Here is a 12,257-nt window from a genome sequence, read left to right on the forward strand (position 1 = left end):
GTGAGAGGTCATATCTGTGTGCTCAATGCAAAGAGGTCCTAGCTCTCAGAAGAGTCCGTTCTCTTGAGACTAGAGTAGAAGACTTGGAGGAGCTGAGGGAGACAGACAGAGGCGGCCTACAGGGACGTTGTAGAAAAGTACCAACTCCAATCAGGCAGCCCCTGTGCTGCCTTGGAGGAGGGAGCTCTTCTACAAAGGACAGCATCACTCTGGTGAAGCTGGAAGTAATCCTGTAGCCAGAACCAGAACACCAGGGGATGCAATATCCTCTCGCACAGGATGTATCTCCAGGATCTACTGCCCAGGAGAGAAGGGTTACGACGGATGTAGTTGGTGATTCGATTATTAGACATGTAGATAGCTGGGTGGCTGATGGATGTGAGGATTGCCTGGTCACTTGCCTGCCTGGTACAAAGGTGGCAGACCTCACACGTCAACTACATAGGATTTTAGATAGTGCTGGGGAGGAGCAACATGTGGGTACCAATGACATAGGAAAATGTGGGAGAGAGGTTCTGGAAGCCAAATTTAGGCTCTTAGGTAGAAAGCTCAAATCTAGAAGCTCTAGGGGAGCAGGGCCCAAGAGACAGGCAGAGTTCAGGAGTCTCAATAAATGGATGAAGAAATGGTGCAGCGAGACGGGTTTTAGATTTGTAAGGATCTGGGCAACATTCTAGGGAAGGGGGAGCCTATTCCGGAAGAATGGGCTCAACCTTAACCAGGGTGGGACCAGGCTGCTGGCATCGGCATTTAAAAAGGAGATAAGAGCAGATTTTAAACTAGAATGTGGGGGAAAGCTGACAGTCGTTCAAAAACGCATGGTTCAGAACAAGGTATCTTTCAAAGATATCACCAAAACAGGGAAGATAGGGTATCCCAATAACGAGGTTGCAAAAAAGAGACCATAGTAGATCAGATGTCCTTAAATAAAAATCAGACAAAAGATTGCAAATTAACAGTGTCAACTAATGAGCAAGATGTAAATGGGAACAAACAGTTTGAAACATCTACATGCGGAATGCCAAAAGCCTAACAAACAAGATGGGAGAGTTAATATATTGCACTAAATTAAATATTAGATATAATAGGCATCTCTGAGACCTGGTGGAAGGAGGATAACCAGTGGGACACTGTCATACCAGGGTACAATCGTAGTGATAGGGTGGAACAAACTGGTGGAGGGGTAGCTTTGTATGTCAAGGAGGGCCTTGAATCAAATAGATTGAAAATTCTTCAGGAAGCAAAACATCTTAGAAACCCTAAGAACTGAAATTCCATGTGTAAAGGGGAAAATGATAGTGATAGGAGCGAGTGTACTAATGTCAACCTGGCCAGGATGAACAGGTGGATGTAGAAGTGTTATCAGAAATTAGATGTGAATTGCTTCTTTACTCTTTCCAAAAATACTAGGACTAGGGGGCATGCTATGAAGCTACAAAGTAGTAAATTTAGAACGAATCAGAGAAAATAATTTCATCACTCAACACGTAATTAAGTTCTGGAATTCGTTGCCAGAGAATGTAGTAAAAGCCGTTAGCTTGGAAGGGTTTAAAAAAAAAAAAAAAAAAAAGGTTTGGCTGGCTTCCTAAAGGAAAAGTCCATAGACCGTTATTAAAATGGACTTGGGGAAAATCCACTGCTTATTTCTAGAATAAGCAGCATAAAATGTTTTGTACAGTTTTGGGATCTTGCCAGGCACTTGTGACCTGGATGGGCCACTATTAGAAACAGGATGCTGGGCTTGATGGACCTTTGGTCTGGTCCAGTATGACAATACTTATGTACTTACATGCAACCAAGCATCCTTTTAGATTTTACTATCACCTTTTCTACCTCTTTGGCCACCTTAATATCATCACATACAATCGCACCCAAAATTCTGCTTCTCTTTCATGCACAAAAGTTCTTCACCCTCTAAACTACACGGTTCCCTTGGGTTTTTGCCACCCAAATGCTTGATCCTGCATTTTTTAGGATTAAATCTTAGCTGCCATATTCTGGACCATTCTTCAAACTTTGTATTACATTGCATTCTAAATTAACCTCTCTTACTGTCCTCAAGTTAGACTACAAGATGGTGAAAAACAATGTCACTTGAAATCAACCTGCATCAATCTTAGCACTCCTATATATTATTGCTCAAAGTAAAATATTGTTAGTTAAGTTTACTCCAAAGTCACTTGCAATCGACCTGAATCAATTTTAGCACGCCTATATATTAAATTATTACGCAAACTTACCAGCGCAATAATAAATAATAATAAATAAAGTAAAGAATTGTTAGTTAAGTTTATTCCAAAAACTGTAAATTTAAAATGAAGGACAAAATTCTTACTGCTTTAATTGTTGTGGGTTTGGATCCAGTCATGTGTATGGTAATTGCATCTCTGTCTTCATCAGGAATCTGCAGTCTGTCCCAGAGCGCTGTGATTTTAGAGCGCAGCTCTGTGCATATTGCCTCATTCTTTGATTTCTGCTCCTCTAACTAAAGAAACCCAACAGTGAATTCAGATTATGAAAAATCCAAGACAAACTGTCAATATACTACTGAAGGATAACCATAACTTTGCTAGCAAAGAATTTCCCCTGCTGAAGGTGGTACACTTATTTTTGTGCTTGAAGAACATTTATCCTACATTTGTCCAGATTAGCATGTATACCTTTCTGGGGTAACACCGGGCCCACCCCTCTCACCTATGCTGTTCAATGTCTTGCTACAACTATTAAGGAGCCTGTTGGAGCAATTGAAAGTATTAGATAAATATAAATTATATATATACGTATACATACACACCCCGATATTACTATCCTGTCAGCTCTCACCTTGCATCCAAACCAAAGTTTCAGCATGCTTGTCTGACATTGTTGTCTGGATGTCTCAACGCCACCTGAAATTAAACATGAGCAAAACCGAGCTTCTCATTTTCCCCCCCAAACCCACCTCCCCGCTCCCCCCGTTTTCTATTTCTGTTGATGGCTCTCTCATTCTCCCTGTCTCCTCGGCTCGAAACCTTGGGGTCATCTTTGACTCTTCTCTCTCCTTCTCTGCTCACATCCAGCAGACCGCCAAGACCTGTCGTTTCTTTCTTTACAACATCCGTAAAATCCGCCCCTTTCTTTCCGAGCACTCTACCAAAACCCTCATCCACACCCTTGTCACCTCTCGTTTAGACTACTGCAATCTGCTTCTTGCTGGCCTCCCACTTAGTCACCTCTCCCCTCTCCAATCGGTTCAAAACTCTGCTGCCCGTCTCGTCTTCCGTCAGGGTCGCTTTACTCATACTACCCCTCTCAAGTCACTTCACTGGCTCCCTATCCGTTTTCGCATCCTGTTCAAACTTCTTCTACTAACCTATAAACGTACTCACTCTGCTGCTCCCCAGTATCTCTCCACACTCGTCCTTCCCTACACCCCTTCCAGTGCACTCCGCTCCATGGATAAATCCTTCTTATCTGTTCCCTTCTCCACTACTGCCAACTCCAGATTTCGCGCCTTCTGTCTCGCTGCACCCTACGCCTGGAATAAACTTCCTGAGCCCCTACGTCTTGCCCCTTCCTTGGCCACCTTTAAATCTAGATTGAAAGCCCACCTCTTTAACATTGCTTTTGACTCGTAACCACTCACCTCCACCTAACCCCCTCTCCTCCTTCCTGTACACATTAATTGATTTGATTACTTTATTTTTTGTCTATTAGATTGTAAGCTCTTTGAGCAGGGACTGTCTTGCTTCTATGTTTGTGCAGCGCTGCATACGCCTTGTAGCGCTATAGAAATGCTAAATAGTAGTAGTAGTAATAGTAGCTCTCAAAGCATATATGGCTATCCTAAGTGAAATCCAAAAATGTGTCAAAATCATTAAAATTGGGCAAAGGAACTCCGCTTAAAATCAAGAAAGGAGAAATTAGGTCTTACCTGCTAATTTGCTTTCCTTTAATCCCTCCAGACCGGCTGGTGGACATCTTCCAGCAGGTGGAGACTGAGAATTCTGACTCTAAAGAGTGAGCCAATAAGAAGAAAAAGAAGGGAAATGGGACTTGATATACCGTCTTTCTGTAGTTTTTTTGCAACTACATTCAAAGTGGTTTACATATTATAACCAGGTCCTATTTGTACCAGGGGCAATGGAGGGGTTAAGTGACTTGCCCAGAGTCACAAGGAGCTGCAGTTAATCAAACTCAGTTCCCCAGGACCAAAGTCCACTGCACTAAGCCTTTGCTAGGTACAGAAAGATCCAGTACATTGTAAAAAAGCATGAGAAGAAAAGAAAGGATCACGCTCTGTGCACCTGGGAACCTGAGCAGACACCAGTACCAGACTTATGGGGAGCCTGTGCCATATGATTTCTGTGCCTTTCGTATCATAGGCACAAAGAGTTTTGCAGGAACCTGTCAAGATTGTTGTTTTTCTCTCTCTCTACTTATTTTTTATTTGAAAACAATACCAAGGAACAGTAAACGGACAACACAGCTCTAAGACCAAAACTTAGATACCAACTTGTCGGCAACAAACCAAAGAATGGGTTCTGGACCGATCCGGAGAAACTAAAGGAAAGCTAATTAGCACGCAAGATCTAATTTCTCCTTCCTTAGCATCCCTCCGGACTGGCCCAGATTGTGACTGATGGGAAGTAAAGCAGTAAATCCATGGGCGGGACCCCAAACCTGCTGCGAGAACATGCGCCACAAAAACTTCATCCTGACGACTCTGCACATCTAATCTGTAATGATATGAAAAGGAATGCAAAGAGGGCCAAGACCCCACCCTGCAGATCTCTAAAGGCGGAACCAGAAAACACTCAGCCCAAGAAGCTGCCTGCCCCCCAGTAGAGTGAGCCTTCACTCCTTCCGGTACCGGTCTGCCTGCTAGGAGGTAAGCGGAAGCTATATCATTTCTTTAAGCCACCTAGAAAGATTGGTTTAGAAGCCACTAACCCCCTCAGAGTTCCTCCACTCAATAAGACAGGTGATTCATCTGTTGAAATTCCTCCGCAACCTTCAAATAATGATTCAGAACCCTCTTGAGATCAAGACATTTCAGATAAAGGTGATCTGCCAACCCGGAAGAAGAGCCCAGGACAGGCAAAATGATGGACTGAGACACACGAAAACATGACAAGACCTTGAGGAGAAAAGAAGGGACCGGCTGCAATACTACCCGGTCCTTAACAAAATTCCAAAAAAGAAGAACGGCAAGAAAGAGCCTGCAACTCCGACCTCTCCTGGCTGAGGCAATGGCTACCAGAAAACACACTGAGTCAAATCTTTCAAAGTACAGTAAGCCAAAGGCTCAAAGGGAGACCGAGCAAGGAGCAGAGAGAACCAGATTAAAGGTCCCACAAGGGAAAAATGGTCAGCGATGGAGGCCACACAAGACCTGACCCCTTCAAAAACCAGACCACTTTTGGAAGCAAAGCCAGGGACTTCCCCTGAACTGGCCCTTAAAACAGGATAAGGCCGCCACATGAACTTTAAGCGAAGAGCGCACTAACCCTTTTTCCAAACCCCCTTGTAAAAATTCAAGGATCTGCGCCACTGAAGCACGAAAGGGAGAGATACTCAACTTGGCACACCACGCCTCAAACACTCTCCTTGTCCTGATACAGTTAGACACGGAGTGACACAGGGACCGAAGCATGGTAGACACTGTCAGGATGGCTGGACATACTTAAAATTAATATAGAGTAATATTAAACCAGCTTCTGACCTCTGAGAACACACCCCTCCCTCAGGAACCACTCAGGATGGCAAAATGGACCAAATGGTGTTGAGCTGCCTGCTAGACCTGTGTTTAATACTCTTTTGATTAGCATACCCTTTGTCCTACCTGGGAGCAGAGCTCTCTTTGAGAACAAAGGAGACAGACATAGAGGCTCCAACCCTAGGGACTTCAAAAAGGAGAACCTGTGAAATTGGTCACCTTTCCTGACTTCAAAGAAAATATATTGTATGTTTGCATATATGTATAGGCTCACAAAGGGTGCAAGACTGTCTGTGAGTGTGTGTGTTTAGAGAAAGAGAAAGAACAGTTAAGCCAGCAGAGCCATGTGCTCTGGTGGCTAAAGATGGAGGTGTGAAGAGAAAGAAAAAGAAGAAACAAAGGCAGCCCAGCAGAGTCCTGTGCATTCTGCTGCAGGGAGAGAGAGAGAGAGAGAGAGAGAGAGAGAGAGAGAGAGCGCGAGAGAAGTGCCCCGGACAGAGAGCAGTGCCCCGGACAGAGAGAGAGGAGGAGAGGTGCCCCGAGCACCATGTGCTCTGTTTTTAATACCTCCACAACAGAAAGAGATCAAAAACTTATGAAATTGGTCACCTTTCCTTACTTCAAATAAAGTACACTGGAGTTTGGCTGGGAAGGAAGATAAGTTTTTGATCTCTTGTCCTCAGAGAAGGAATTTTACTACGATTTGTGTTTCTGCCAGGTACTTGTGACCTGGCATGGCCACTGTTTGGAAAACAGGATACTGGGCTAGATGGACTATTGGTCTGACCCAGTACAGCTACTCTTATGTTCTTATGTAACTAGCAATCACATCAGGTATCCTGATCTAGGCAGTAATGAGATGCAAATGTGTATACAGATAACCACATTGCAGTTTTGTAAATCTCCTCTATGGAGGCTGACCTCAAGTGGGCTACCTACATAGCCATGGATCTGACATTATGAGCCTTGACATGACCCTCTAGAGTAAGCCCAGCCTGGGTATAAGGAGATGCAATCAGTTAGCCAATTGGAAATTGTGCATTTGCCGACAGCTACCCACATCATGTTTAGTTCAAAAGAAACAAAAAGCTGGGTGGACTGTCTATAGACTTTAGTTCACTCCAGACAGAAGGCTAAAGGCATGTGTGAAGTCTAAGGTATGCACTACACTGTCGCCGGGATGGGCATGTTTTGGGAAAAATGTTGGCAGGATGATTGACCGATTAAGATGGAACTCCAACACCACCTTAGGAAGGAACTTAGGGCGCATGTGTAGAACTACTCTATTGTGATGAAACTTAGTGTAAGGTGGATCGGCTATTAAGGCCTGAAGCTCACCGACTGCAAGCTGAAGTGACTGCCACCAAACACACAACTTCCCAGGTCAAATACATCAGATGACAGGAAATCAAGTGGTTCAAAAGGAGCTTTCATCAGCTGGGTGAGGACAATGTTTAGATCCCATGAGAGTTAGAGGTTTGACAGAAGGCTGTGTCAGTAACAAACCTCTTATGAAGCGAACTAGAGGCTGTACAGATATGGGCTTACCTCCCATATGGTGAGCAGCATTGATTGCACTTTTCTTACACAGCTGGTTTTCAAACCAGACTCAGGAAGGTGGAGGAGGTATTCCAATATTTTGTACAGGGCAGGTGAGGGGATCTAAGGCCTTGCCCTCACACCAGACAGCAACCACCTCCACTTAAATGAGTAACACCTCTTAGTGGAGTTTTTCCTGGAAGCCAGCAAAATGCAGGAGACCCCCCTCCAGCAAGTCCATGGATTCAAATTCTATGCTCTCAATTTCCAAACCATAGGCCAGGGATTGGAGGTTGGGATGCAGAAGCGAGTCCTTGCTCTGTGTGCTGAGGGTCGGAAAAGTATTCCAATCTCCCTGGATCTTTAGAGGATACCACCAGGACAGGAAACCAGATATGCCTCGGCAAGTAAGGCACGGTTAGGATCATAGTTCCCTGGTCTTGCTCGAGTTTCAGGAAAGTCTTCTCTATGAGTGGTATAAGAAGATAGGCATACAGAAATCCCTTCCCCAAATGTAGGAGAAAGTGTGATCCAAGCCTAGAACAAAACTCGGGGATTTTGTTGTTGAGATGGATGGCAAAGAGATCTATCACACTCAGATCTTGCAGGCTATATCCTATTTTTGAAACACCACTCGTGCGGTTGCAAAACCCTGCTCAGTCTGTCCGTCAGGCAGTTGTCCTTTCCTGGTAGGTATGTGGCTCAAAGTACAATTCAGTGAAGGAGGCCCCACTGGGTAGAAACCTGTAGTCCCCTGCTTGGTTACATAAAACATTACAACCTGGTTGTCTGAGTGAGAATAAATTTGGTTCTGTAGCCGATATCTGAAAGCCTTTACTGTGTTCCAAATGGCCCTCATCTCGAAGAGGTTCAAATAAAGATCCGTTTCCTGAGCAGACCCAAGTTCTCTGGGTGTGAAGTTCATCTACATGAGCGCCCCGTCACAGGTTGGGGGGAGAAAACTTTAACTGTTCTTCAAGAGCATCCACCTTATGCCTTAGTCCCATGTGCAGCCTGAGCAACACCTTGCTGGCCCTTTACAACACCAGATGCATTTATAATACAAACAGGCGAAAATTGGAAGGGAGAGATAGTTAGCAGGGGATGGGGAAATACTAAGTGCCTGATATAAAGCCATGACAGAATCGGAGGGGAAACAACCACGGTATTCAAAATTGCCGTGGTGGCTCTGTTTGGGATCACTGTCATGGGTGATCCCACCAAAACCTCTACATCCAACAGAGGAGCCTGGCCAGAGCTGGTACTCAATTCCGAGTCAGGAACAAGCTGCCCCTGGCTACTTGTCATGGTAGAACACATCGTGCACTGGCCCAAAGTTGTTCTACAGCTCCCACACCGGGAGCAGCATTTCATATGCTCAGCAGCCATAAGAAATAAATGTACTCACGGAGAAAGGTAGTAAAGCTGAGGAGTATATATATATTTTTAAAACAAAGGCTGGAAAAGGGAAGTGGAGTCAGAACACGGTGGAAGTAGGGAGGAACCTAGGCCACCAGGTTTACACCTTAGCCCTTGAGCTACTCAACCCTAAGATTTCAAACCTTTCCAGAAAGATAAGAGCACACCAGAAAGCCACCGCTGTACAGAAACTGCTATCCACCTGCTGGAGATGGAGAGCATTAGTGATCTGTGCTTTTTATAGTTCTGTACACTCAGTGTTCTCTATCTTCACCTGCTAGTTGATGGACAAAACACATTTGTCTGGACTGATCCTTTGGTGCCATAATGGAAATGTGAATTTTGACATGCACATTTATATATTCAAATCTGATAAGTCATACATTGTTTTGAAAGCCTGGCCTATTTAGTGCTCTAAGAGCCACCATTGTTGGATTTGGTGAAGATCCTAAGTTTAAGGGTATTTTTTTTTTTGCCAGAATACTGTGGAGATCTGGATTATATTTTATTTTTTGGACTGAACGAACCAGAACTTTTGCGCCCGGCAATGTTCTTCTTTAGTGCTACCACTCAATTGAAAACAACCTTTCTATTGGACTTCAGTACCTTGAGCCCTCATTTGCAAATATCCAATGACAATTCCCACTATTATGTCTCCTTTCAAGCTAAAGAAGGTTGAGAATTCTTAGCACCTTTCACAAGGGGTTAACACAGAGACACACAGAGCACAGCATACACCTCATAATTCAAACCTCAAATAGTGAGAAAACACTGTGGGCATGATGATTTCATACCTGATGTAACAATTGTTTAAGTGCAGCAATGTTCTCAGTTGATAAACAAATAGCTTCCTCGTCTTCAGATACAACATCTCGTTCAAAGCTGGTGTCGGGAAGATGATCCAGTTCCTCCATGCATAAAATTATCTGCCTTTTGGTGCTTATAAATTCTGCTTTTCTGCAATCCTGCAACCAGAAAAGTAGTATAGTGAAATCAGCTCCAGAAATACCCAAAGTTACAAAGCTTGGCTGTAACAGTTGGGTGAAGGAGAAGGACTGACTGAGCATGGGATTAAGTATGGGAACACGTACAGTATGCTACGCAGTAAGATAGAGAACCTATAAACAAAAACCACTGAGTTAGAAAAGGAGCAACATTCTAAAGGTGGTAGCTGGGATATATCCTTAATAGAGTGGACCAAAACAACCGTGCCAACAGGATGAGGAAAATAAAGTAAGTTACTTACCTGTAGCAGGTATTCTCCGAGGACAGCAGGCTGATTGTTCTCACATGTGGGTCGGCGTCCACAGCGGCCCCAGGAACGGAGATTTTTTCTAGTAAAATCTGAAGAGCTTTGCGACAGCCAGCAAAGTGCAGGACGGACGCACTGCGTGGCCATCTTCCCGCCCACACGCGTCCGTTCCCGCCTCAGTTATGTTAAAAGCAAATAAAGAATAAAACAATTCCAAAGGGGAGGTGGGCGGGTTGCTGAGAACAACCAGCCTGATGTCCTCGGAGAATACCTGCTACAGGTAACTTCGCTTTCTCCGAGGACAAGCAGGCTGCTTGCTCTCACATGTGGGGTATCCCTAGCCCCCAGGCTCACTCAAAACAACAAAGAAAGGTCAACTGGGCCTCGCAACAGCAAGGACATGACAGAGATTGACCTACGAAGAAACAGCTGAGAGTGCAGCCTAGAACAGAACAAAAATAGGCCTAGGGGAGTGGAGTTGGATTCTAGACCACAAACAGATTCTGTAACACCGACTACCCGAACCGACTGTCGCATCGGGAATCCTGCTGAAGGCAGTAATGAGATTTGAATGTGTGGACAGATGATCACGTCGCAGCCTTGCAAATCTCTTCAACAGTAGCTGACTTCAAGTGAGCCACTGACCCTGCCATGGCTCTAACACTATGAGCCGTGACATGACCCTCAAGAGTCAGCCCAGCTTGGGCGTAAGTGAAGGATATGCAATCTGCTTGCCAATTGGAAATGGTGCGTTTCCCCACAGCGACTCCCCTCCTGTTGGGATCAAAAGAAACAAACATTTGGGCGGACTGTCTGAATGGGCTTGTCCGCTCCACATAGAAGGGCAATGCTCTCTTGCAGTCCAATGTATGCAACTGACGTTCAGCAGGGCGGGTATGAGGACGGGGAAAAAATGTTGGGCAAGACAATTGACTGGTTCAGATGGAACTCCGACACCACCTTCAGCAGGAACTTAGGGTGAGTGCGGAGGACTACTCTGTTATGATGAAATTTAGTATAGGGAGCATGGGCTACCAAGGCTTGAAGCTCACTGACTCTGAGCTGAAGTAACCACCACCAAGAAAATGACCTTCCAGGTCCAATACTTCAGATGGCAGGAATCCAGTGGCTCAAAAGGAGGTTTCATCAGCTGGCTGAGCGACGTTGAGATCCCATGACACTGCTGGAGGTTTGACAGGGGGCTTTCACAAAAGCAAACCTCTCATGAAGCGAACAACTAAAGGCTGTCCAGAGATAGGCAAACCCTCTACACGATAATGAAAAGCACTAATCACACCAAGATGAACTCTTACGGAGTTAGTCTTGAGACCAGACTCTTGACAGGTGTAGAAAGTATTCAAGCAGGGTCTGTGTAGGACTAGAGCGAGGATCTAGGGCCTTACTGTCACACCAGATGGCAAACCTCCTCCATTTGAAAGAGTAACACGGCTTTGTGGAATCTTTTCTAGAAGCAAGCAAGACTTGGGAGACACCCTCAGAAAGACCTAAGGAGGCGAAGTCTACGGTCTCAACATCCAGGCCGTGAGAGCCAGAGACTGGAGGTTGGGATGCAGAAGCGCCCCTTCGTTCTGAGTGATGACGGTTGGAAAACACACCAATCGCCACGGTTCTTCGGAGGATAACTCCAGAAGAAGAGGGAACCAAATCTGACGTGGCCAAAAGGGCGCAATCAGAATCATGGTCCTGTGGTCTTGCCTGAGTTTCAGTAAAGTCTTCCCTACTAGAGGTATGGGAGGATACGCATACAGAAGGCCTGATCCCCAATGTAGGAGAAAGGCATCTGACGCTAGTCTGTCGTGGGCCTGAAGCCTGGAACAGAACTGAGGAACCTTGTGATTGATCTGAGTGGCAAAAAGATCCACCGAGGGGGTGACCCACTCGCAGAAGATCTTGCGTACCACGCCCAAGAGTTGAGCGACTACTCGTGAGGTTGCATTATCCTGCTCAACCTGTCAGCCAGACTGTTGTTTACGCCTGCCAGATACGTGGCTTGGAGAATCATGCTGTGACGGTGAGCCCAAAGCCACATCTGAATGGCCTCCCGACACAGGGGGTGAGATCCAGTGCCCCCCTGCTTGTTGACATAGTAAATGGCAACCTGGTTGTCTGTCTGAATTTGAATAATTTGATTGGAAAGCCGATCTCTGAAAGCCTTTAGAGCGTTCCAGATCGCTCGCAACTCCAGGAGATTGATCTGAAGACCTGATTCTTGGAGGGACCAAGCTCCCTGATGAGTGTAAAGCCCATCTACATGCGCTCCCCACCACAGGAGAGAAGCATCCGAGGTCAGCACTTTTTGAGACTGAGGAATTTGGACAGCACGTCCCA

The 12,257-nt window shown here is 45.2% G+C and overlaps 1 protein-coding gene across 3 annotated transcripts in view; it reads right to left on the reverse strand.

The window, feature by feature from the left end:
- PRC1 (protein regulator of cytokinesis 1) overlaps positions 1-12,257 on the reverse strand; it is a 173,790-nt gene that overhangs the window by 112,869 nt on the left and 48,664 nt on the right. For all 3 annotated transcript variants that reach the window (XM_030189664.1, XM_030189665.1, XM_030189663.1), the window contains exons 5-6: positions 9,451-9,621; positions 2,336-2,485 (exon numbers count right to left, since the gene is read on the reverse strand). In XM_030189664.1, coding sequence (XP_030045524.1) covers positions 2,336-2,485; positions 9,451-9,621 — 321 coding nt within the window. The remainder of the gene's footprint in view (positions 1-2,335; positions 2,486-9,450; positions 9,622-12,257) is intronic.

Source organism: Microcaecilia unicolor, chromosome 1 (assembly GCF_901765095.1).
Source record: "Microcaecilia unicolor chromosome 1, aMicUni1.1, whole genome shotgun sequence".
Taxonomy (NCBI): domain Eukaryota; kingdom Metazoa; phylum Chordata; class Amphibia; order Gymnophiona; family Siphonopidae; genus Microcaecilia; species Microcaecilia unicolor.